This window comes from Pelobates fuscus, chromosome 12 (assembly GCF_036172605.1).
Source record: "Pelobates fuscus isolate aPelFus1 chromosome 12, aPelFus1.pri, whole genome shotgun sequence".
Lineage (NCBI taxonomy): Eukaryota > Metazoa > Chordata > Amphibia > Anura > Pelobatidae > Pelobates > Pelobates fuscus.
Genome location: NC_086328.1, coordinates 33,599,355 through 33,626,852, shown reverse-complemented (window position 1 = coordinate 33,626,852; position 27,498 = coordinate 33,599,355). Strand labels below are relative to the sequence as shown.

Below are 27,498 nucleotides of genomic sequence, written 5' to 3'. Positions count from 1 at the left end.
GAAGTAACTGAACACATAATAAAACTTTGTACAGGAATAGCACACACCAACTTTACAAAATACACATGAGAAGTTCTTTGTTATAAGTTTGTGTGCGAAAACCCCCCAAAAAACACAATTTTACTCCAATATTTAGCAGAGGTTTCGGTAAAATGGCTACGTAGAAAGTGTCAAAACAACCTTAGGTAAATAGCCTGTGATGTCTACTTTATATAAATATATACTTTTGTGTGGCAATTTTGTTTTCTTTTCTGGCTATTAAGACAAACATACTAAATTCTAAAATCGCTCCACATTAAAAGTTTATTTTACTCCTTGTGCTTTGTGACCTGTAACTACAAAAAAAACGTAAAATCCCAGACACATTATATATTCTGTAAATCAGAACACCTGAATTAATTTATTTTTAATTACGTTCCTTAACCTGCACTAATTATGCACACATTATTATTGCAAAAACTGTAAAAAAAAAACACAACATTTTTCATTTTCTTTGCATTTTTCTGTATTTTTTATAATAAATAAGCATGTATATATATATATGTTACATCAAATTAAAGCCCTTTCTGTCCTTTAAAAAACGGTATATAATGTGTGTCGGTGCAATAAATTAGTCAAATGCAAATTGCAGTTGAACGCAAACAGCAAAAAATGCCGTTGTCATTAAGTGAAAGACAAGCTTCCGAAGCTCTGTCCTTAAGGGGTTAAAACTAATAAATTAGTTGATGATAACAAAACATGCATGAAACATAAAAACTATCAGGGCTATTTAAAAAATAGTGCAAAAATGTCTGAAATTAACTGTGAATTTAACGTGAAATTCATATTGTATGCCCAAAAGGGAATGAAGTCACTTGTGTTTCCAGTCTGACTATTTTGGCATAAACTTTGAATTTTACTTTGAATTCATCTTGAATTTCCCATGATTTACTCTTGAATTTAGTTAACATGTACTTCTTGGCAGTGAAGACATTTTGACGGCTTTCTCATATATAATATATATATATATAATATAAATCTATACCTACACAGAACTTAACATGTTTTAGGTGAATGAGCACGTTTTAGTATATCGTAATATGACATATTAATCATTGTTTAAATAACATCCCCACTGCCTATAATACATGTATTTTCAAATATTTAGCATAGAGCAACCTACGTCTTGGGTGTTCCATAAAAGAATACATTTATGCAACTTATTGAATGATAAAATTATGGTTACAGTGAGAAACTTACATTCTAAGTACAATATATTAAATATCCCATATAAACGACTTGTTCCTCTGCTTCAGCTGCTCCCCTGAAAAACATACGACTAAACATTTCAGATGGATAAAGAGAGAAACTTTAATTTTAAGGGTGTGGATGGGGGGTTGGCCAAGGGCAGGGCTGTTCTGAGAATTTTTAGATGACTTGCTAATGACAATTTATACAACTAAAATATAATTTAGAAAAAGATCTTCTGTATCTAAACACATTTATTGTAGTTTAACGACCCATGCTGGGACTATTATTGCTGTGGAGTTCTGTTATACACTCAGATACACTAACAATATGGAGCTCCTAGAAAAAAGGGACATTAGGTTAGAAAAGAGGGACAGAGAGATTTGGATCTCAAATAAGGACTGAGAGAGGTATGCAACAAGGTATTGTAATTTACAAAGAGAAAAACAAACCGCACTCCAATCAGGTGAAGGTCCGGGTGCTAAACTGGACCAAGGGCTAGCACCAGCCCCAGGTTAGTAGATATCAGTGGTAGAAAGAGTATTCAGGCACTCCACATATCTTCATTTGTATTAATGAGGACAAGTGAGACACTGCAACGCTTTGACCCCTGAAAGGGTCTTTGTCAATTTTGACAAAGACCCTTTTAGGGGTCATAACGTTGCGGTCTCTCACTTGTGAGTCGGCACACTTTGTGGCGAGGGAGAGACAGTATGGGAATTGCAGAGGAGGCCCAGGGCTCTAGGGAGAGACCAAAAAAAAACTGAACTTGATAACTGTAGTAAACAAAGTAGGCATTTGAGCTGATAATTGCATTTGATGTTTTCATTGCATCAACACGAAAATATCTGATGTAACGAAAATGCTTGTGGGAATCTTGTGCAATACAGATATTAGATACTGATACGTACTGACTCTCATCAAATGAATAAAAACATCTATCCAAACCTAAGCTTGGAGAGCAGATTGCATAAAGGGGGTTGATATGTAGTTTCTGTGATACACTTTATTACATATGTGTTTACAAAACCAAACTTTTAAATGTATTTCTTAACCATTTCTCGGGTTGATGTATGTACCTTTAATATGCTGACGATTTCTACCTAGCTTTTTTTTTTAAAAAAAAAATGTATTACTGTGTACCGGGACATTCCTACCAGAGGCAGCTGATACTGCATGCATTCTGAAGAAATGCTCTGTGAATGCGGAAGGTTCATGAAACAGAGTTTCATGAACAAAGATCTATATAAATATAAAATATAAGATATACGGCTGTCGTGAGAGGATTACTGTGCGGTGGTGTATTGTCTGAAAGATTTGTTATTGTTTGGCAGTAGTTATCCAGTGCAGAGACTGGACACCATTTGTTGTCAGTGTGACATAAAGGAATTACGGTACCTCTGGTAAACCTGATTTATTAGTTTTGGTTTGCTCTATTAGAAAAATGTAATGATCACCAGTTTATTTGAGGTCATTTAATTTAAAACCCCCGGGATTTATCACATAATGAACATATAGTGAATTCCTTTTGACGTAAGAAGCTGAAAAGGTAATGTAAATGGCGGTCTTGGTGTCATTGTTAGTGTGTGTCTTGAATGATTGGCTACCTAAAATTTGGGCCTGTCTATTGGTTGTCGTATGGGGGTTGATGTATGACCGTCTCGTTGTATGCCTTTTAGTATGTTTTTTTTTTATGGGGTAAGTGGTCACGAATGGACTATTAGTAGGGAAAATGGTTAGGAGATGATATTGTATCCCTAACTGTGACAGACCGCCTGGCAACCCGACTGGATACCTCCTTTAAGCTCGCTTCCTAGCTCTCCTAACAGGACACCTACCCACCTCACAGTCCCCCCATCCACCTTACAGAACCCCTACCCACCTTACAACTCCCCTACCCACCATATTATATATATATGTATATATATATATATATATACATACCATTAATATGTAAGGTATATATGTATGCATGTGTTGCCACCCCAGATGATTGAGTAATATACACACATAAAATATATTACTCAATTATCTCGGGTGGCAACACATAGCCATACGTATTACATGGGACAATACATGGCGTAGTGACTTATGGGGCTGGCATTGGTTTTTTTCCAGGGCTGCTTTGTATCCCTAGTCCGGCCCCGTTTACACATAGTTAATTCTAAACATTTTTATTGTAGTTTAAAGTTACATTACTGTGAGTGTTCTTGCTGTGGAGCTCTGTTATACAGAATAGTCTAGAATTATTGTTTTGATTTTACAACCCACCCTTGTGCATTTTAAAAACAAAAATAATTTTCACAGAAGAGCTGATGATGACATTAAGGTGGCATTTAACTGCATCAGGTAATCATTTTTATAGTGAAACATTCGCTACTAAAAGTCAATAAACAGTCTTTTAACCCCTTAAGGACCAAACTTCTGGAATAAAAGGGAATCATGACGTGTCAGACACGTCATGTGTCCTTAAGGGGTTAAAACAATTACCAACAATCTTTAAAATTGTAATATAGTACGGTGTTACTATATATAATGTATAGCCGGATTACCCATTAAGGCCCCAAACTCATCCAAGGACTGGTCACGTCTCCCTCACATAGTAAGCTATGTAAGGTTCCTATCTTTAGTTCCTCACTACAGACAGCCTTGGTTTGCCAAGATCCCCCCATTTGATAACATATAACTGCTGGCTGGGTGCATGTGATCTGTACCTTCACTTTAAGTGCTCCTTCTTGATTCTAGCCAGGGCCGGATTTAGATGAAAAGAGGCCCTAGGCTATTCCACTTATGAGGCCCTTTCACCTCCCATTTTTAAGTTTGTAAATTACATGAGAGACAATAAAATACATCATTACTGTGATATATATATATATCAATATGTTAAATGAAACATGTTGTGATTGGTACTAACCTTTAAAAAATATGTGGCACAGATAATACATTTAAAAAAAGTTGAGATGAGGAGAGGGGGGGTGATTGTGATGAGGAGAGGGGGTGATTGTGAGAGGGAGGGGGGTGATAGGAGAGGGGGGGGGTGACTACAAAAATTACCTTAAATCCCTGGTGGTCCAGTGGGGGCTGCCTGGTGGTCCGGTGGGGTCCCTGGTGGTCCGGTGGCCCTCATTTCCGGTCTGCAGCTCCGCAGAGCTGCAGACCATGGATCTCGCGAGACCCAATCAGAGCGATGCCGTGGTAACCAACGGCAACGCTCTGATTGGGCAGTGCACGCGAGATCCATGGTCTGCAGCTCTGCACATTGCGGAGCTGCAGACCGCCGGTCTCGGCGATCGCGGCAGGAGGGACATTGCAGTCTGCCCCGGGCACCCCCCTTGTAAGTGGCACCCGGGGCGGACTGCCCCCCCGCCCCCCTTAGTACGCCACTGGTCATTTCATATGCATAGAATTTCTCCTTATTTTCGGTTCAGTGTTTTAGTGTTCACTGTTTTTAGAATAGTGTAATTTTAATTTTGCTAACAATTTGAATGTAGGCCCCTCTTGATCTTGAGGCCCTAGGCTGAAGCCTAGTTAGCCTATAGGAAAATCCGGCCCTGATTCTAGCACTCAATGAGTGCAGACACAGGGCTCGAAATCATCACTGAGCTACAGAAACTGAAGTAGTGATTACTTAACCAACACTGACACATTCATAATGCACATCCATTACACACGGCCAGCACACAATCAGCACACCTTATGGGAAAGATGAAAAAGTAATGAAGACAAAGTAAACACTTGACATGATAATTACAGTTGGTGTTTTAATTGCATCAACACAAAAATGACTGATGTAATAAAAATGATAATAGGAATCTTTTGTGCAATACATAAGTATGATCAGCAAATATTATATACAGATACGATCTGGTTTGAATGAATTAAAATCTAGCCAAACCTAAGCAGGGACGGTACAAGGAATTTTGAGATGCATTTTGTCACCTCCTCCCCACAAACCAAAAAAATGCTTCTTCACCTCTGTGTCTCGTAGCCCCCCTTACGAATTTCCTAACCCCTTTAGTGTTTCATATCCACTATCTTGAATGTCTTGCCACTTTGTGTCTTATACCCCACTTCAGTGTATTTTATTGCCCATTTAGTGTGTCTCTTACAACTACTGCTTGTGTATCTCTTACTTTCCCACAGCCCCTTTGTGTGTCTCTTTCTCACGACATTTTTTTTTACTGAGTTGTTACATACCTTCTGTTTGTACAAGTTATGTGCTCTTACCTAAATGCTTGCAAACTTTATATACGGAAACAGGGGGCTGCACTGACCTTCACATGAATAAATGGGGTGCGCTGGATCTTGTGTATTGTATAACACTCCATTCATGCATGTGAAGGTCAGTTTACATATATTTATTTGAGAGTTTAGGCCAACTCCTTGGATTTGCACCCTTCCCTGTCACAGGTGCCTCATCCCAGGACCCTATTAAGCCTTGTACTGCAGAGAGCCACTGATGGAAGTTCAACTCCAAGTAAGTGGGTTAGTCTCATAAGAGCAGACTTTAGGCTGTTAGAGTAGGACCAGGGGTGTACCTAGAGTATTTGCCACCCGGGGCAGGTCCGATGTTTGCCCCCACCCCACCTCTTTAGAATGTAAAAAAAACAACCACATTTTGTTTTAGAACTGTATTTAGCACTGAGCAGTGTTTGTGTGTTTGTATGTTAGCATGTTTTTGTATGATGTATGAGTGAATGTAGGGGTCTACTTGTATGTAGTGTTGGCGTTTGAATGCAAGCATGCATTTGTCTGTAGTGGGGTTTTTGAATGCAGTGGTGTGGTTATATATAATGGTGGGGTTTGTATGTAGTGTTGACGTTGAAATGCAGGTGTGTACTTGTGTGTAGTGTTGGAGAGATTCTGTGATGTATGCACATATACACACTAACACACATGCAGATACATAGACACACATACACACACTGACACACATGCAGACACAGAGGTGACTCTAGGAACAATATATGAGGGGGAGCCCATACGTTACCACATTCAAAACTGGGGGGGGGGGGGGGGGGGAGGGGAATGCACTAAAACTTTTTTCTATGGGATGGGGTAAGATTCTGCTATGTTCTGTCTGATGCCAGCATAATGTGCATGCAACAAGTTTTAATAGAATTCACATAAGCCACGCAGATTTCTTGTTGTGGGCTGGCTGACATCTCTTAACTTTAATATTTGTTTATCAGATAACTCCCCTATTTGCTATCATTATGTGGGATTGCCATATTTAAGGACACCAAATAAGGGAGCTATCTGCTAAACACCACCCTAACTTATTATCTTTAAATATGGAAATCTCACATAATTGCACCAATTTAGGGAATTATCTACTAAACAGCTCAGCGATCAACATTAAAAAAGCCATTTTCTTAATTTGTATCTTTCAATTGTTTACTAGATAACTTACTTATTTGTTATCCTTATGTGAGATTGCAAAATTTAAGGACACCAAATAAGGGAGCTATCTACTAAACACATACACTTGTATATACACACACACAATAGATGTATGTATATGTGTGTGTTTGGACACATAGAGGCGCTTAGGGGAAAGAGACACACAGTGGGCTTGGGAAGAAAGAGAAACAAGAGGGCCGGGGGGAGACATTACAATCACCTATAAAGCACCAACATATTACACGTAAAAAAAATAATAATTCTAGCACAACATGGTGACATACAGGAACACAACATCACAAGCAGTATCTCACACATGCAACCCCACAAGTAGCCTCACATGTAGTTGGAAGCTACTTGTATGTCTGCACATGTAGAAACACAGTGGAAGCGTGCAATTATGTTTGTTTTATTTCTTTATTTAAGTGGTGGGGGGAGACAGGAGTGCCAGCAAGGGTTGCTCCATCCAAAAACAGTGTTGTTTTTTTTAAAAACACTATTTTTGGTTGGGAAAAAGTCTGTAAAAGTAAATCTGGTTCTGTTTGGGGGCCTCGGGGTGTTGAGTCATGACTGGAGTCATGACTGTATGGCTCTAACACAGCCATTCTGAGAGAGCCGCACAAAGAAGGCGAGAAGAGTAGTAGTAGCCAAAAATACCTTGCCCAACGGCCCTGTGAGTTGTCAGTCCACCCTGCCCAGTGCTCCTCTTATATGGGCAGATAGTCACACACAGGGCAGATAGTCACACACAGTTACACACACACTGCTACAGGCAGACAGTCACACACACACACACACACACACACACAGTTACAGGCAGTAGCACGCACAAGTACAGGCAGACTGAAACACAGTTACAGGCAGCATCCCACAGTCACACAGAGTCACACACACACAGTTACAGGCAGACAGTCACACACACACACACACACACAGTTACAGTTAAACAGTCACACACAATAGGAGGCAGATAGTCACACACTGGCACAGGCAAACAGTCGCAGAGGCAGGTATTCATACACACAGTCACAGCCAGACAGTCACACACACAGTCACAGAGAGACAGCCACACACATTCAAAGGCTGACAATCACACACAGTCACAGGAAGACAGTCACACACACAGTCACAGGCAGACACACACACAGTCACACATACAGTCACAGGCAGACAGTTACACATACAGTCACAGAAGGACAGTCACACACACACACACACACACACACACACATACAGTCACAGACAGACACAATCACAGTAACTCACACAGCACACACTCTCACTTACTGAAGGAGGAGTGGAGTCAGTGAAGTCCTTGGTTTGTAGGTGTTGGGGAGCCCCCATGCTCGATTTGGCTCCGCGCCCAATTATCTCTGCAGTTCTCCTGCTCCCGGCCCCTGCGTGTGTGAGCTGTGTCGTCTGCCCAGCACCCTGTGCAGCCACACAGCTCACACCACCCACAACCTGGCCAGTCCTGGTGGCAACCCCCTCCCTTGTGGCACCCGAACCCCCCTACCCCTTAGTACGCCACTGAGTAGGACCTGCCAAAATAGGGTACATTGACATTGTGGCAGGCTTATGCAATATATAATCACATACTGTAACTGAACCCCATTATTCTTGCCTAGATTAGGTGTTTTAAGTGAGTGCGCTGGATCTTGTGTAATATATATCTTAATATGAACCATTAAAGTTATTAAAGTACCCTGGAAGAAATAACATTTCATCGGTTCATTGTGCTAGACAATTGCACATGAATAATAAAAAAAATCCAGATTTAGGCACTTCATTCAGTGGCAATTGTAGGAACAATATATAGTGGGACACATAGGATACCATAGTCAAAACTGGGGGGCCACTAATAATGTTTACTAGGAGGGTAGGGTAATGTGCCACAATTGACTGTCTGAAGAAGCTTAGAATATTGGCGAAACGCCTTTTGGCGTTATTGTATTACATCTCCATAGTATATGTTAGCCGTATCCAGCTCCTTTATCCACTGACATACAGTTGTGGGCCGTGTCACCCCATAAGTGACACCTAGAGTGCAAACCTGGGGACATATAAAAGAAACATTGATGATAATTTTATGATTTTTAACCCTAGTGCCCCCTTCCAGACAGCCAGTACATTGTGTCAGTACCTGGCAATCGAAAAAACAAGGAGTGTACATAGAACAATATCGGACCTCTGAAAAGTACAAGCATGCATATGGACTCAGTACTTGGTTTGGGCCCCTTTTGCAGCAATTACTGCCTCAATGTGGCGTGGCATGGAAGCTATCAGCCTGTGACACTGCTGAGGTGTTATGGAAGACCAGGATTCTTCAATAGCGGCCTTCAGCTCTTCTGCATTGTTCAGTCTCATGTCTCTCATCTTTCTCTTGGCAGTGCCCCATAGATTCTCTATGGGGTTCAGGTCAGGCGAGTTTGCTGGCCAATCAAGCACAGTAATCCCACGTTCATTGAACCAGGCTTTGGTGCTTTTGGCAGTGTGGGCAGGTGCTGCTGGAAAATGAAGTCAGCATCCCCATAAAGCTCGTCTGTGGAAGTAAGCATGAAGTGCTCCAAAATCTCCTGGTAGACGGCTGCGTTGACCCTGGACTTAATGAGCACAGTGGACCAACACCAGCAGATTACATGGCTCCTCAAATCAACACAGACTGTGGAAACTTCACACTGGACTTTAAGCATCTTGCAGTGTGTGCCTCTCCATTCTTCCTCCAGACTATGGGTCCTAGGTTTCCAAATGAGATGCAAAAGTTGCTCTCATCAGAAAAGAGGACTTTGGACCACTGAGCAACAGACCAGGTCTGTTTTTCTTTAGACCAGGTAAGACGCTTCTGACATGGTTTGTTGTTCAGGAGTGGCTTGACAAGAGGAATACGACATCTGAAGCCCATGTCCATGATCCGTTTGTGTGTGGTGCTCTTGATGCACTGACTCCAGCCTCAGTCCACTCCTTGTGAAAGTCCTCAACACTTTTGAATTACCTTTTCCTGACAATCCTCTCCGGCTGTGATCATCCCTACTGCTTGTGCACCTTTTTCTTCCACACTTTTCCCTTCCACATAACTTTCTATTAATGTGCTTTGATACAGCACTTTGGGAACATCCAACTTCCCTCGCAATTACCTTTTGAGGCTTTCCCTCCTTATGGAGGGTGTCAATTATGGTTTTCTGCACAACTGTCAGGTCAGCAGTCTTCCCCATGATTGTGATTCCTACTGAACCAGACTGAGAGACCATTTAAAGGCTCAGAAACCCTTTGCAGGTGTTATGGCTTACTTGCTGATTAGAGTGGGACACTGTGAGCCTAGAATATTGCACCTTTTCATAATATTCTAATTTACTGAGATTGTGGATTCGGGGTTTTCATGAGCTGTAAGCCATAATCATCGCACTTATGACAAATCACGGCTTGAACTACCTTGCTTTGCATGTAATGCGTCTATCTCATATATTAGTTTCCCCTTTACATTGCATTACTGAAATAAATTAACTTTTTCACGATATTCTAATTTTTCGAGTATCACCTGTATATATAGATTTCAGATCTGGTTTTCAACATTTAAATGTATATGCAATATAGCTAAAGAATGAGGCATATGCGGTGTTAGGGGTGTCTAACATTCACCAAGTTTATTATTGAGGGTAGATAAACAACATCTACTTAGAATAGATGAAAAGAGAATCTGTCGTGTTCTGCTGGAGGACAATCTTCTTTATTTCATGATGGCAAAATGGTTCCTGCGAATGGCTGCACAGGCCAAGTTAAAGATGGAAATCCATGCCCACTCTGGAATAGTGTTTCCCAAGTAAATCTGGAGGGAAAAATAAATGAATGGTATAAAATTCTGCAAAATTAATCTCATATATAATTAGGTGGAAACTAAACACTATGGACTGGCCAGAGGAAACTGGCTACCCCAATTCATCCTGGAAGAATAAAAGGGTATGTGTAACAGCTAATATAAAACTTTACAAGATACATAATTATGGCTGGAATTAATAATAATCAAACCTTCTGTATGTTAAAAGACAATTTCTGGGTAATTTCCAAATGGGCTGTGGCACCTGGGGCTGGGCAGATAGCCCTAATCATTAAGAAATGCAGTTTAAATAATTTTTTCCTTGGACTGTGGAACTCTGTGTCAGTCCGAGGGGTTTAAAGAATGAGTTGCTGGGGGCTGCTACGACTGTGTTTAGGGTTCTGGCAGCCGGAGGGAGGACTGTTGGGCTCCCTCCAAAATTTTCGCTAATTCTGTGTTCATGCTCCACCCCTGCATGCAAGCCGTCGGTGAGCTTGTACAGCTGTAGTGAGCATGTGTGTGCCATTGAGCTTGTCTGAGCAAGTGTTTGTCAGTGAGCCTGTCTGTAGTTAGCATGTGTGTATCAATGAGCTTGTTTGTAGTGAGCATGTTTGTGTGAAAGTGAGCATGTGTATGTCAGTGAGCCTGTCTGTAGTAAGCATGTGTGTGTCAGTGAGCTTGTCTGTAGTGAGCTTGTGTGAATTGAGCATGTGTGTTAGTGGCATATGTGTGTGTCAGTGAGCATGTGTGTGTTAATGAGCATGTCTGTAGTGAACATGTGTCAGTGAGCTTGTCTGTAGTGAGCTTGTGTGAATTGAGCATGTGTGTTAGTGGCATATGTGTGTGTCAGTGAGCATGTGTGTGTTAATGAGCATGTCTGTAGTGAACATGTGTCAGTGAGCTTGTCTGTAGTGAGCTTGTGTGAATTGAGCATGTGTGTTAGTGGCATATGCGTGTGTCAGTGAGCATGTGTGTGTTAATGAGCATGTCTGTAGTGAACATGTGTCAGTGAGCTTGTCTGTAGTTACCATGTGCCAGTCAGCTTGTCTGTATTGAGCATGTGTGTGTGTCAGTGAGCTTGTCTGTAGGGAGTATATGTATGTGTGTGCATATATAAACACACACACACACACACAAATGCATGCACTCACTACAGACAAGCTCTGTATATATAATTTATTGTGTCATGTAGTGTGTGTGATATAAAGATATAGATAGATAAAATAGCAAAGAACTCAGCTATTGAAGCAACCAGGAATAGGAGATAGGTGGTGTAATAAAATACTGACAGTTTAGAAAGAAAAAAGGGGAATATCTACTAAATGTCTGTATGTTCAAATTGCAATAGTGATTTAACAAATCATAAAAATCACTTAATAGTAAGAAAAAAGGATTGCCATTAGTTAGCCAGAGTATTAAAATCTCCACTCTGATGTAGTTTGTGAGAGAGTCAATTAATTACTGTCTCTGTGTTAGAACAATGTATCAGCTTGATACAATTATTTACCCCTACTATGGTGAAAAGTCTGGGGGACGTACTAAATTGGCTGAATTGTTAAATTATTGAGCTTTTTAAGAAGAGTAGGAGAGCATATATAAAATATAAAGAGGGGTCTTCTTACCCACAATTTATCTAAACATTTTTCCTTACATCATGCTAAAAATCCGGAAGGATTAAGATTTATGGCAATAGAATCGATTCAACAACACTGGAGAGGTAGAGGTCACGAAAAGGCATTAGACAGAGCAGAAGCAAGATGGATATATCAACTAAATACGCTTGAACCAAAAGGTCAATATGGACTTCGAGCTCAATGCCTTTTTATGAATTTGAGAACAAACCCTGTGTTTCCGTAATACATCCTCTCCCCCACCTCTTTTCTATCTCGAGTACCTTCATTTTTCTGCATCAACATTTTATTATTTTATAATATTATTATATAATTTGATAGTTTTCGGTGCATCTATTGTATATATATTTTAAATATTTTAACTATAGGGTTATGACTTCAATAGTCTTGTACTTTTCCCTTATTCCTTCCGGTATTTAATAGAATAGTTTCTTTTGTGTGTATTACACACCGCACTGTTGAAACCCCACCAATACTTTAGGCAAGATCCTTTTTAACTATCCTTCATCGATGTATTTCACACCGCTATCAGTTTATATATGCACCTCATCTGGTCACAGTTAGCGAACTTAAAGTCCTGATCCGCTAAGCTAAACATTTTCATATGGATAATCACTTAGCGATAGTGCTTTCCACCTATGTAATACATCCCAACAACCACAAACCCCTAACCTCTTCTAAACAAGGGAATATAATAAACCACGTAGAATTTCTCAGATAGACATTATTTTCATGCCTGATTACAGTCAGACAAAAAAAAATAATATATATATATATATATATTTTTTTTTATATATATATATATATTAATTTCTATTTGTCTACTAAACTCTATAGCTAAAATCCTGTGGATCTACAACAGAGTGATATTGATTTCGATATAAAAATTAGTGTATTGGTGTCACAACCCCCTTAATATTCTACTTTCCGAACAAGGGACTGCGACTATCCAGACACTATCTTGCATATTTAGAGATAACTTTAAAAAAACAAAACCTATTTCACTCATACAATATTAATAATGTTTAATGCATGCCTTACATGAAGGAATTATATAATCTATGATATGCAATATGCCACCATTTAAAAAAAAGTTAAATAATGGCAATTTTTTTTATATAAACCCTCAAGGTACTAAACAAACTACCTGCCTCTAACAAAGTATATTAAGTGGATAGGACCTCTCAAGAAAGATTAAAATGAAACCATCCGCTGTATATTCATACTTTCTAAACAAATTTGTATCTAGTTTGATCTATTTCTTATCTATATTTTTTATCTACTATATATCTGTGTATTTTACAATGTTATAACTTGTATATTTGGTATATTCCACATGTATTAAAGTGTCTTCTGATTTTATATCACCACTATGGCTTTTTCCATAATATAATTCCTTATTTTCATTCTAATGAATTGCAATTCTAAAGTATTTTTCATTCCATAATGTTTATGGTTTATGTGATGGACCGCTTGGCAACCCAACTGGGTGCCTCCGCCAATCGCAGCTTCCTAGTAGCCTGGAATACTATAAGCACCACACCAGACACCATAGGCACCATAGCCCCTTAGTCGCCGCAGCTTGGCTGGGGTCTTGCTGTCCTCCACTCACCCTGGACCCAAGCCCAAGATCCAGCTTCCAGTGGGTGGACCTCTGCTACTCCAGAGAGTCTCGCAGATATAGCTGTGTAGCTCTTACAAGAGCTAGTGATTATAACCAGGTATAGCTGTCCCCTACAATCATGAGATGAGGCCCTGTGTTGAGGGTGAAGTGAACTGATTTTAATGGGACCACACTTACAGTTACTAGGTAGGCTGTATTTTTTCATGTTTGTGATTTCTACATGTAATTTTAATTTATTTGGTCCCTGAGGAAGTTCCAATTGGTGAACGAAACGCGTAGGACCTCTTTTTAAAGCCTGTATTCCTATTTTTTATTGCTGGGGGATTTCTTTCATCCCAAATAAATTGTTTTATCTTTTCCACCACCTGGAAGTCCTGTTTTTCTCATCTACTATCGGGAGCAAGTGGAGAAAGGCATCAGCCCCCCATTACTACCGGGGGAGGCACCTTTGAAACGCGATCTTTTCATCTACATCTCGTGAGTGCATTTCATGATCACTTACTAATTACTCTATGTAGATATACACTATGTACACTTTTATGTTTCAATTATAGATCTTTCAGCCGTATCCCGAATATCCTTGTTGTTCTATATTTTGCTGTGTAAAGGTTATCCGATCTGGGTGATGACCTGGGAGGCTGTCTTATTTTGAAATACTGAGATAAGTATATATTCTGTCACTTATATATCATTTATTGTAGCGGAATTTTTTATATCTATATACTTGTCTATAGATTCTATTTTCCTTCGCACAGATACAATGTTTACCTCCGATGAAGTGATTCAAGCAATCATGAAACACGTGTAAGGCAGCAAAAACTCACACTTCACTGACAAGGGCAAAAAGTGGAACGCACAGCAGCTCACAGTGGAACACACGCACAGAAATTCCAGTGGCAAACACAGTATTCAGATCCACCACTCTCTCCCAGAGCCGGCAAAGAGGAAAGAGCAACTAAGGGACCTGCAGACTTATACTAATTTCCCACTAGGCGATGTGTTAACCATACCTGCATCTTATGTGAGTGTGTTTTAACTTATCTTTTACTTTAATAAAGTTTTTAGAGAGCACTATGTCTCTGCTATTCTTATTTTAGATATACCCCACCGTGGGATACTGACACTCATATCATTATCTGGAATATACGAACATCTCAAAACAAGACCTGTCAAGCTGTATTAGTGCTTATGGTCAGTCCCGGACTGGCCATCGGGCATTCCGGGCAAAATGCCAGGTGGGCCGCGATGGCCATGGACCGAGGTCGGCAGGGGAAATCACATGATCTCCCCCCGGCTGGCCCATGCAGGGCCCACACTATCCGAGCGCCGGCCCTGCTGTGTGCCTTCAAAGATCTCCCTCACTGGCCCACCAGCACTGACATGCTGGGGAGGGAGGGAGAGGAGGACCCGGTGGAGCTCTACCCTGCAGCTCCGCTCGGTTCCTCTCGCGAGAGTGAACTCTACCCCAGGAACTGCAGGGTAGAGTTAACTCACCACTCGGACCACCAGGGACTGCATCACAGCCCCCCTCCATGGCCGCACAGCTCCCCCATTCCCAGACTAAAGGTAAGAAGGGAGGGGGAATTGAAAGTTTTTGTTTTTTTAGTAAAAAATGGGTCGCAAGAGAATACCGAGAACGGGCAGCAGCTGAAATAGCCTGCCCTTCGGTCGGTCCCCGCTCAGTTCTCAAGCTGTTTTTTGCTCATCTTGTGCCATTACAGAGAGAACTTCTCTGAAACATGTCAGACTGGTCCCACCCATACGGGCAGTCCAGATCCGAAATGCCAGCAAGTTCCCTCTGCACGAGAGACACAGCAACCCCAGACGATCGTTTCAGCCTTGTTAGGCATCATCAGTGAGGCATAGCTGATATCTCCCTAGGCACCGTGAGCAAGGGGTCCACGTCTGGATTATACCTTTAAACTTGTGGAGAGTAAAAAATGGGTCGCAAGAGCATACTGAGAACGGGCAGCAGCTGAAATAGCCTTCTCTTGCGACCCATTTTTTACCTTTTGTTTTTTTAATTAGAAAAAATAAATACATATTTACATCTTGCCCGCCCTCCCCTCTCACACACACAATCCCTCCAGACATATTCACACACACAGCACCCTCACACTAACAGCACCCTCAGACACTAACAGCACCCTCACACGCAGCACCCTCACGCACACACACACACACACACATATATATATAATATATAAAATAACAGACAAAGAAAATTAGAAATATAGAATGAGACGGCAGATAAGAACACCCTCTCGCACAGCACCCTTCCTACACACACACTGCACCCCTCCTACACACACACTACACCCTTCACACATACACACAGCGCCCCTCACACATACAATATGTCCAAACATTATATTATATATTTGCGCTCGGAATTTAATATGAAATGGATATTGTTTGTTATGAAAAGTTGGTTGTGGTGTGCCGAAACCAACGTCCGAGTGGGCCTATAAATAAAAGAGGGCCCACCAAGGAGAATTGTATGTTCTAAGGGTGCTGGTGGGTGGGGAACACTTGAACTTGAATGTCAGAGGTGAGTAGGGGCTGGTGGTTTAAGTAGGGGACTTACTCCTCCCACAAATTCAGGCCTAATGGCCTTTCTACTTGTGCTCGGAATTTAATATGAAATGGATATTGTTTGATATGAAAAGTTGGTTGTGGTGTGCCGAAACCAACGTCCGAGTGGGCCTGTAAATAAAAGAGGGCAAAGAGAGGTTCGAAAAAAAACACACTTTATTGCATTTGTTTACATGACTAAATTCCTGAAGGCTTGGCGAAGCTCTCGTTCTGGTCGTGGAATGTACGTATTGTATATAGAGGATTTCCAACGACCCAGTCTTTTAATGATGTGGACCGGAGTGTTAGAACTAGAAGCTGCTGAAGCGGCTCCTATGCGGAAGGAATGCCCGGAGAATGAAGCTGGGTTGTAACCAAATTACCCCAATAAAAAATTCTAACATGCGTGGTGAATTTTTCTGCAGTGAGTGGGTGCCCTTGTAGTTGCAAGAGTGGTGAGTTTGCAAATTGTGCGTTATTTGTAGATCGTAGTGTCAGGATCGGGACAGGGATCCAACACGCAGAGTACAAAGAGTGGAAAGGTACGTATACCGGGCCTTAGAATGGCCGGACTAACGTACCGAGAGTAAAGAATAGTCAGAGGCAAGCCGAGGTCGAGGGAACGAGAAGACAGATAAGCGAGAGACAAGCCGGGTCAAGGGATAACAGAGAAACAGGGTAGTACAACGAGCCGAGTCAAAACCAAAAGAGCAAACTAGAATACCAGAGCACTGAGTGACTAGACAAGCTAGAACCACGACAGGGCAATGAGCTGAAGTAAGGAGTAAGCTTAAATACCCTGGTTCTGGATGGAAATCACGCCTCTGAAAAGTACCGATTGGATATCGGACACTTGAGTGACAGATTGCTCGTGCTAGCGTCATGACGTCACGTATTGAGCGTCCTGCTAGAAAAGGACGTGGATTCCTCGCGGCCGGTGTTTAAGTGACTGGATGAACCGCGAGGAACGGAGGAGACAGCTCGCCTGGACGGATACACCACCAAGTCTCTACCTCCCTTAGAGGTAGAGGCCTCAGGTACCCTGACAGTACCCCCCCTCTCAGATACGCCCACCGGGCGGAATGAACCGGGGCGAGATGGGAAGCGAAGGTGAAATGCTCTGCGAAGGCGAGAAGCATGGACGTCCTCCTGAGGTACCCAACTCCTCTCCTCAGGACCATATCCCCTCCAGTTGACCAGATATTGCAATTTTCCCCTTGAAATTCTGGAGTCAATGATGGAGTTGACCTCGTACTCCTCCCGACCCTCCACCTGAACAGGACGAGGCGAGGAGACCTTAGAGGAGAATTTGTTGCAAATGAGGGGTTTCAACAAGGAGACATGAAAAGAGTTAGGAATGCGTAAGGCAGGTGGCAGAGCAAGGCGATACGCAACCGGATTGATACGAGTGAGAACCCTGTAAGGACCTATGTAACGAGGAGCAAATTTCATGGACGGAACTTTTAGGCGAATATTCTTAGTACTCAACCATACCCTATCCCCAGGAACAAAAACAGGAGCCGCTCTTCTATGTTTGTCAGCGTGTTTCTTGAACAGCGAGGAACTATGTAATAGAATTTGTCGAGTTTGATCCCATAATTTCTTCAGGTTGGCGACATGATCATCAACCGACGGTATCCCCTGAGAAGAGGAAACCGAAGGAAAAATCGAAGGATGAAAGCCATAGTTCATGAAGAAAGGGCTAGAGCGAGTTGAATCGCAAACAAGGTTATTGTGTGCGAACTCCGCCCAAGGAATCAGACCGACCCAATCGTCCTGGTGTTCGGAAACAAAGCAACGCAGATACTGTTCGATCTTTTGATTAGTACGTTCAGCAGCTCCGTTAGACTGAGGGTGATAGGCAGAGGAAAAGTTCAATTTGATGCCCATTTGAGAACAAAAGGATCTCCAGAAACGTGAGACAAATTGAGAACCTCTATCAGAAACAATCTCTGAAGGGATCCCATGTAGGCGAAAAACTTCTCTCGCAAAAATCTCCGCCAATTCAGGGGAAGTCGGAAGTTTAGGTAATGGCACGAAATGGGCCATCTTGGTAAATCTATCCACCACCGTGAGAATAACAGTCTGTCTTTTGGAAGCAGGCAAATCAACGATAAAGTCAATGGACAAACAGGACCAAGGTTTCTCAGGAATGTCCAAGGGGTGTAACAGGCCACATGGGGATGCATGAGATAGTTTAGTCTTGGCACAAGTCTCACAAGCTGCGACGAACTCCTCAATATCCTTACGAAGTGAAGGCCACCAGAAATCCTTGGATATCAGAGAGTACGTCTTGCGAATACCAGGATGACCAGCTATTTTACTTTCATGAAAACATTGTAAGAGCTCCAGTTGCAGTTCAGGAGGAACAAAGTTTCTTCCCTCAGGAGTGTTTCCGGGAGCTAGATGTTGTGACTTCAAGATCTGGTCAAGTAGCGGGGAATGAATTTTGAGACTGGTATTAGCAATAATATTGCATTTGGGTACAATGGAAGACAAAAGTGGTTCTACTGAAGCAGAGGGTTCATATTGGCGAGATAGCGCATCGGCTTTAGAATTCTTTGACCCAGGTCTGTAAGTCAGAACGTAATTGAAATGGGTAAGAAACAACGACCAACGAGCCTGCCTGGAGGATAGACGCTTGGCCTCTCCGATATAAGACAAGTTTTTGTGGTCTGTCAGGATGGTAACAGGATGTAATGTACCTTCCAATAAATGTCTCCATTCTTTCAAAGCCTTGATAACCGCTAGTAATTCTCTGTCACCAATGTCATACCTGCTTTCAGTACCGGTCAATTTTTTAGAGAAAAATCCACATGGATGTAATGGTTTATCAACACCCAACCTTTGAGATAGAACAGCACCTAAACCAGTCTCTGATGCGTCTACCTCGAGCAAAAATGGCAGAGAAGTGTCAGGGTGAACTAAAATTGGAGCGGAAGCGAAAAGCTCCTTGAGAGTCTTGAACGCAAGGAGAGCTTCAGTAGTCCAATTCTTAGTGTCAGCCCCCTGTTTGGTCATGTTAGTGATAGGTGCAATAATGGAAGAATAGCCCTTAATAAAGCGCCTATAATAATTGGAAAAACCAATAAATCTCTGTATGGCTTTAAGACCTGTGGGTAAAGGCCACTCTAGAATGGATTGGAGCTTATCCGGATCCATCTTAAATCCCTCCCCAGAGATCACATAGCCGAGAAAGGTTACCTGGGTTTGATCAAAGCTACATTTCTCCAACTTGCAGTACAAGCCATGCTGGAGAAGCTTGTGCAAAACCCTCCTGACTTGTTTGTGATGAATCTCAATGTCACTAGAATGAATGAGTATATCATCTAGGTATACAATGACGCACTCTTGCTGAAATTCCCTAAGAACCTCATTAATCAGATCTTGGAATACTGCTGGTGCATTGCATAACCCAAAAGGCATGACGGTATATTCATAGTGGCCATATCGAGTATTGAATGCCGTCATCCACTCATGTCCCTGCTGGATTCTCACCAAGTTATATGCCCCTCTGAGGTCTAACTTGGTGAAAATTGTAGAGCCCTTCAAACGATCGAAGAGTTCGGTGATCAAGGGAATCGGGTAGGCATTTTTAATGGTTATCTTATTCAGACCTCGATAGTCAATACAAGGTCTCAAAGAACCATCTTTCTTTTTAACAAAAAAAAATCCAGCCCCGGCAGGGGAGGATGACCTCCTGATGAATCCCTTGTCTAAATTCTCGTGAATATATTCCTCTAAGACTGAGTTCTCCTTTATAGATAATGGGTATACATGACCTCTGGGAGGCATGGTACCAGGGAGTAGGTTAATTTTGCAATCAAAGGACCTGTGTGGGGGTAAGGTATCGGCCTTCTTTTTGTCAAATACTGCCTTTAAATCTAGATACTGAGGCGGAATTTGTGTCTCTGTAGGATTGTCAGAGGTATTCGATGTATTAGTTAATCCAAGAGGTAAGACCTTCCGCAAGCATTTTTCTTGACAATTCTCTCCCCATGAAACTATCTCCCCTGATTCCCAATTAATAATAGGGTTGTGTCTCCTCAGCCAGGAGTACCCCAGAACTATGGGAATAGACGGAGAAGAAATGAGCATCAAGGATATATCCTCTTTATGCAAGATGCCAACAGTCAAGTTAATCGGTATGGTCTCATGAAAAATAACAGGCTCAAGTAACGGTCTACCATCGATGGCCTCAACAGCCAGAGGTGTCTCTTTTAACTGGGATGGAATAGCATGCTTGGCAGCAAAACCCTGATCTATAAAGCTCTCAGCAGCTCCAGAATCGATTAGTGCCATAGTCTTAACTACTCCCTTCTCCCACTTTAAAGAAACGGGTAACACAAGCCTGAGCTCCTTGTAGTTGTGAATAGAGGACAAAGTAGAAACACCCAAGGCCTGCCCTCTAGAGGAACTTAGGTGCGAGCGTTTCCCGAAAGATTGGGACAATTTAGGCGTAAATGACCCCTGACTCCACAATACATACATAAACCCTCCCTTCTCCTGTACTGTCTCTCCCTTTCAGTGAGATGAGTACTGCCTATCTGCATAGGTTCAGGAATACGTAAGTCTTCGAACTCAGATCTTTGAAAGGTAGGCGCTAGTTTAAAGGAGGGTCTACGGGTCCTATCTCGAGTGTTCTGCCTCTCTCTTAAGCGTTCATCAATACGAGATATAAAAGAAATTAAATCCTCCAAATTTTCAGGGAGTTCTCTAGTAGCGACCTCGTCAAGAATTACATCTGATAACCCATTCAGAAACACATCTATATAAGCCTGTTCGTTCCACTTAACTTCTGCCGCCAAGGATCTGAACTCTAGTGCATAATCCACAAGTGTTCGATTTTCCTGTTTAAGGCGCAACATTAATCTAGCTGCATTGACCTTTCTGCCAGGAGGGTCAAAAGTTCTTCTAAACGCAGCTACAAAGGCATTATAATTATAGACGAGTGGATTATCATTCTCCCATAAAGGATTGGCCCATCTCAAAGCTTTTTCAATGAGCAGAGTAATAATAAATCCAACCTTTGCTCTATCTGTAGGATAAGAGCGGGGTTGTAGTTCGAAATGGATGCTAATCTGGTTTAGAAAGCCACGACACTTCTCCGGTGACCCGCCATAACGTACTGGTGGGGTAATACGGGAAGAAGCACCTACAGTGGCTACCTCTAGACCTGAGACTGCAGGAGAGATAGAAGGAGAACGTGTCTCCTCAGGTGGATTACTAGCACGAGACAAAAGTGCCTGTAGTGCCAAAGCCATCTGATCCATCCTATGTTCCATGGCGTCAAACCTGGGATCCGAAGAACCAAGCTGACAGTTTGTACCTGCAGGATCCATTGGCCCTGTCGTAATGTCAGGATCGGGACAGGGATCCAACACGCAGAGTACAAAGAGTGGAAAGGTACGTATACCGGGCCTTAGAATGGCCGGACTAACGTACCGAGAGTAAAGAATAGTCAGAGGCAAGCCGAGGTCGAGGGAACGAGAAGACAGATAAGCGAGAGACAAGCCGGGTCAAGGGATAACAGAGAAACAGGGTAGTACAACGAGCCGAGTCAAAACCAAAAGAGCAAACTAGAATACCAGAGCACTGAGTGACTAGACAAGCTAGAACCACGACAGGGCAATGAGCTGAAGTAAGGAGTAAGCTTAAATACCCTGGTTCTGGATGGAAATCACGCCTCTGAAAAGTACCGATTGGATATCGGACACTTGAGTGACAGATTGCTCGTGCTAGCGTCATGACGTCACGTATTGAGCGTCCTGCTAGAAAAGGACGTGGATTCCTCGCGGCCGGTGTTTAAGTGACTGGATGAACCGCGAGGAACGGAGGAGACAGCTCGCCTGGACGGATACACCACCAAGTCTCTACCTCCCTTAGAGGTAGAGGCCTCAGGTACCCTGACACGTAGGTGGTCTAGTGCCTTAACTGGGCACCAAGCATTGTCTGTTGGAAAGAGAGGGATGATAGTGGGGTGTGGTGAATGATTAGTTTTGGTAGATGGAATAGTGAGAATGTAATAATCGTCTACTTTGGTGAGTTGTGAGGTTTTAAGGCTGTGTGTGGTATCTCCTTGACAAACAACAGTAAATTCCCTAGGTCTTAGGAACCCATAAAAAGCTAGATAGATAGCCGATTTGATCACCAGGTTTGTGTTAGGATCAAATGGGGATTTGTCAAGGAGATTGCTGAGTAGTCTGAAGATAGGCCAATCTATTGGAAGTCTGGTGGTGATAACTTGAACCGAACTTTAAAGATGACTTTTAAGATTCCTTAATGGGGTATGATGACAAAAAGGGGGTGTTGTAAGGGAAATTAGTGAGGCTGTGATGCTGCCCCCCGTGAGGTATAGCTTGATTGTATAGTGTGAAAGTTTTAAGTGTAAGTGGAAAAAAAGAGGCAAAAGTCAGCATAGTTTGGGTAGAAAAATCACCTTGTAATCCAAATTCCGCTGTGAATTTATTAAAGATGGTAAGTGCCCTGTTGTAGGCGATAGTTGTGTTGGGTGATAGTGCTTGGTGTGTGAGAGCCCTAGCGTGGTGCATAAGTATGTTTGATCCAGGATTAACTCGTGAAACGTCGGTGTTCTGGATGGTTGATGGTGGGCTGACGGGAGTGCCTGGAAAAATACCTGGAATTGAGATGGAGACAGAGCATCAGCAGCCGTGTTGTGAATACCCGGGATGTGAAAGCCAATTAAGTGGAACTGGACGGTTGCTGCCAGCCAGGTCAGTTTGCGGATCAGCCGCATAATGGTAAGGGAGGATGAGCGCCCTTTGTTAATGATATCGCAAGCTGACGAATTGTCGGAATAGTATCTTACTGCCTTGCCGGACCAGAGGTGACCCCAGGTGTGTGCGGCCGCCACGATGGGGTATATTTCAAAAGGGGAGATGTTTTTCTAAAACCCGGCAAGGCATCCGTATCAGTGGGCCAGTGACCCCTAAACCAGTGATTCCCAAATATAGCTGTGACCCCGTGTTGGCTGCAGCGTCAGTGTAAATGCAGGGTGAGGAGTTGGAGAGAGGGGGAATAAACATGGAGATACTGTTCCTACTCAGTCAAAAACTTTCCCCACATGAGTAGGTCAGCTTTGGCGTGTTGGTCCAACGTAATTGGTCATGCGTCCGGTACCCCGTGAAGCAGACAAAGAAGCCTGGGCACAAAGGACCTTCCCTGCGGAATGATCTGCATCGCGAAAAATTCAGGGACCCTAGTAAGGACCGAAGTTCTTTCCTGGTGCATACATCATTCCGCAGGAACATTTATATTTCCCCTCTGAGGCGGGCCAATTTTCCGGGGGGAGACTGGCACGGAAGGTACCAGAGTCCAGCTCTATCCCTAGGAAAGTGAGTTTATTAGTGGGTCCGATAGTTTTAAAGGGAGACAAAGGTACACCAAGGGTGGAAAAAAGTGCAGAGGTGCTGAGAATGTCGGTGGGTGTGTGTGCGCTTGGTTCTATTATGAGGAAGTCATCTAAGTAATGAATGGCTGCGTGACACCTAGTAATGTTCAGAAGCAGCCAGCATAGAGTTTCTGCGAAAATATCGAACAGTTTTGGGCTGCTTCTGGACCCGAAGTAAGTCGTGTGGAAAAAAATAGTACCCGTTACGTCATTTAACACCGTGCAAGTGCCAAAGTGATGGGTGCATGGGCAGTAATTTAAATGCGTTAGTTATGTCCGTTTTACTAAGCCAAGCGTTGTTACCGGTTGAGATGGTTTGTATGGCGTCATCGATTTTTACGTACTGTAGTGAGAATTTGTCTGCGGGAATGAGTGCGTTAATGCTGGGAACAAAAGAGGAGTGTGGTGCCGATAAATCAATAATCATACGCTTTTTATTTGAATATTTGTGTACCGCTATGCCAATGGGGTTGGTGCGCCAGGAGGAAAACGGTGAGGAGGTGAAGGGGCCGATCATGAAACCTAGTGCAATTTCTGTGGAAAGAAGAGTGTCGGTGGCTTCTGGATCTAGGCAGGCTGACAGGAGGTTGGGGCATTCCAGCGTCCCTGGGGGAATGGCTATGAGACCCGTGAGAAGCCCTGGGTGAACCCTGTTATCAGATATTCCACGATGTTTATTTGGATGAGTTTTAAAATAAAAAGCAAGGCTGTCGATGTCAATGTCGGTTAGTCATTTGCTAGGGGACAACCTGGCCGGGCACATGGACCTTGTGTGTGCCCTGAAGCAGATGGAGCAGATGTGCAACAATCTGCAGGCGCTGAAGCTGCAGGAATCCAGCATTGAAATTGTTGCACACCTGCGCCTTCCCTAAAAAGGAGATGGGCCTACCCAGTTTATCCCGCTGTCCACCTTCGTGTTTAAAGTGAGGAGTGGAAGTGGATTGAGGGGTGGGAGTGGGGTTAGATGGATCAGCCATAGAAGGGCAATCGCCAAAGTATAAGCCCTGTTCTCCAGCACGTCTTGGGATGCGATAAGCAGTGACACCAGACACACGTCCTTCCCATCTAGGATTTCTTTTCCTAATAGAGTCTGGGACGGAGTGAGCTGGTGACAAGAAAGGAGACGCAACTGAGGCGGGAGCTGGAGGGGGAAGTATAGGGACGGGTGTTGGTGCCATAGGTACTGCCGGGGTGAGGGCTGAGAGGACAGGAGGGTTACCTGAGGGGGCTATGGCACTCTCCACCTTGCTTAACCTGTTGCTTAAGGTCTGCAGGTTGGCCAGGATTGCAGCAAGGGTGTCCTGGGTGGTTGTGCCAGCGCCAGATGGTTGACTTTGAGAGCTAGAGCCTGGCCTAGGCTCAGGGGCTTGGTGGGTCAAAAGTCTGTATAGTTCCGCCTTTCGGGCCGTAGCCAGAAAGGGGATGCCTCTAAGCCTAAGTTTGGCCGTAATTTTTGGTATAGTCGATGCTCTCACAGACGTAGGTGTAGAAGGGGCGAGAGATATGCCTGGAGACTCTGGTCTGATGGGAGTGGATATTATGTCCTCAGCAGGCAAATCGTCAGTAGTAGATGTATCTTGTGACATAGAAATGAATTAAATTAGTTGGATTTAGTAGGGGCTTCTGAGAGAATTATTACAAGGGGTGGGGGGGGGGGGGGGGGAATTCCTCGGATGAACTGGACTGTAAGGTTATTGCCGAAGCGAAAAACTTAGCTTTTACTAGTGACGGATGAGGCCCTGCTAGTGTCAAGTGGCGATGAGAGGCTCTATCTATGATTTGGGCGAGGTGACTATGTTGCCACAGATGTGGTGGCGGGATGTTGACCTCTCGATGATATTTAAAAGGTTCAAAACGTGTGGCCGTGAAAGGTGAGGCCCTTACTACGGCCCTGTAGAAGAGCGAATGAGGCGTTTAACTATGATTTGGACGTGGGGCTGTACCTCCGTGTTGAGGTGGGAGATGGCTTTGCGGGGTCTGTAAATGCCTCGGTGAGCTAGGTCTGTAGCCCAGACTCTGTGTGCCAGTTCACGTACCATCTATGGGGTAGATTGGCGAATTGTGTGATGGTGAGATACTAACTTTGATAGTGGTTATAGTGCAACAAATAGGTGGAGCAGTGGATAACAAATATTGTAAATACTTCCCTCTCTTCAATATTACAGCCAAAAAGAAAACTGAAACAGAGGGAGATACAATTGTGTAAATCTGATAAAACAGAAATAGATCACTATCACTTTAAATGGCACACTCACAAAAATAGAGCCATAAAATAACCTGGCTCTAGTCTGGATAGCAATAGGATTCTTTTTTTTTTTGTAAATATGTGTTTATTGAAGTATTTAATCGTTCATTTAGTCAACTTTGAGTAAACTTCGATTGGGACATGCAGGTCCCAACAATCAGTACATTAACGGTAACATGCAAAAACTGTATACTATCATATCAATTAAGGCGACACGCAGGTCACCGCATAACGTGAGTATCTTTTCTCTAACTGCCAATATGCTAACATTCTGTTTTCCCCCCCTCCATGCCCACCCCCCCCAACCAGCTCCCTCCCCCCCTCCCCCCGCCCCCCATGTGTAGTCATTCAAATCCCGTGGTGTACCACTGGAAGTGTCAAGTGGGGCAGTTGGATGTAGTTTCCATAGCTTTGCATAAGGAGACGTGTCGAGTGGTACAGGCCATGGGTGTCAGTTTAGCGACCTGTCCGACCATAACCCACACAGGGGCCTAATGGTGTTAGGCGTAAGGTGTGGTTCGGGGCTCGTAGAGTGGGTCTAGCAATTCAGATGTGGTTCTGTATAGCCCTACTTGATCTTGGGTGGGCAGGCGTCAAGTTGCCGTTGCGGTGGGAGTGGTTATACGAGGTGCAGTTTACCACTAGGCGGGGTCAGGGGTTAGTTGTTATGGCCTTATTACCATGCATTCTCTGGGGTGCATGATGCATCCACCTCCCCTCCCCCTTCCCCGGTATTTACCAGTGGGTGTTATGCGGTACCATGAAGGATAGCTGTGCTTGGGAATTGATGTGTCTCACCAATGGCGTGTTCATGTGTTTGGCTGGTACCGGGGCATCCGGTGCATGGAGCAGGGCTAGTGTAGGGTCAGTAGGCCGTCTGTTCCCCTATTTGTTCCAGCTGCCTAAGTGACTGCTGTCGGGTCATGTATTTACTGAGGTCCATAGCCAGTGTGTTCCCTCTGTTCACTCGTCTTCTAAGGTTCCCAGTATCTGGGGAGTCGTCTCTTGACCAGTCGAGCTTCTGGTGCTTCTGTGTGTGTCTATTCAGGTGATCGTAGGTACTGGTATGTGCGTGTGGTACGTGGTGTGGCATGTGTCCCATATGTTCCGCTCCCCGTCTCCCCGTATGCCCGCTGTCTCCTGTGTGGGTCAGTGCGGGGTTAGTCGCCCATGTGTGGCATCGGTTACCAGTGCGTGCATTTTATGTTATAAGATAATGGTCATCTCCCTACGCGCGTTATATGCAAGTCTGGTTACTCTGTTCGCAGATAGCGTTCCCCCGCTCCCGTCTCTCGTGTATCAACTCCTAACAGTAGTGAGGTCTCCGCTCCTGTCCCACAGGGGTCCCTGCCCGCCTGTCCCCCAGCCCCTGGGTGAGGATAGGATAGGGTAGGTTAGTGCGAAAGTGGAGAAGTTGTATCTAGCAATAGGATTCTTAAGGGAGATCCAAATCCCACTCCAGCAGATGAGAAGGATGCTACAGGAACAATGACTGCTTCAAATAAAATATAAAATTTATTCAAGAAATAAAAAGCAGCATAAAACAAAGTCCATATAGTCCATATAGTCACC

At 43.3% G+C, this 27,498-nt stretch overlaps 1 protein-coding gene across 1 annotated transcript in view; it reads right to left on the bottom strand.

Moving 5' to 3' along the window:
- Window positions 1-10,254: 10,254 nt before the first annotated feature.
- LOC134579080 (inactive hydroxysteroid dehydrogenase-like protein 1) overlaps window positions 10,255-27,498 on the bottom strand; it is a 41,335-nt gene continuing 24,091 nt past the window's right edge. The window contains exon 5 of the mRNA XM_063438243.1: window positions 10,255-10,453. Coding sequence (XP_063294313.1) covers window positions 10,355-10,453 — 99 coding nt within the window. The 3' untranslated portion in view covers window positions 10,255-10,354. The remainder of the gene's footprint in view (window positions 10,454-27,498) is intronic.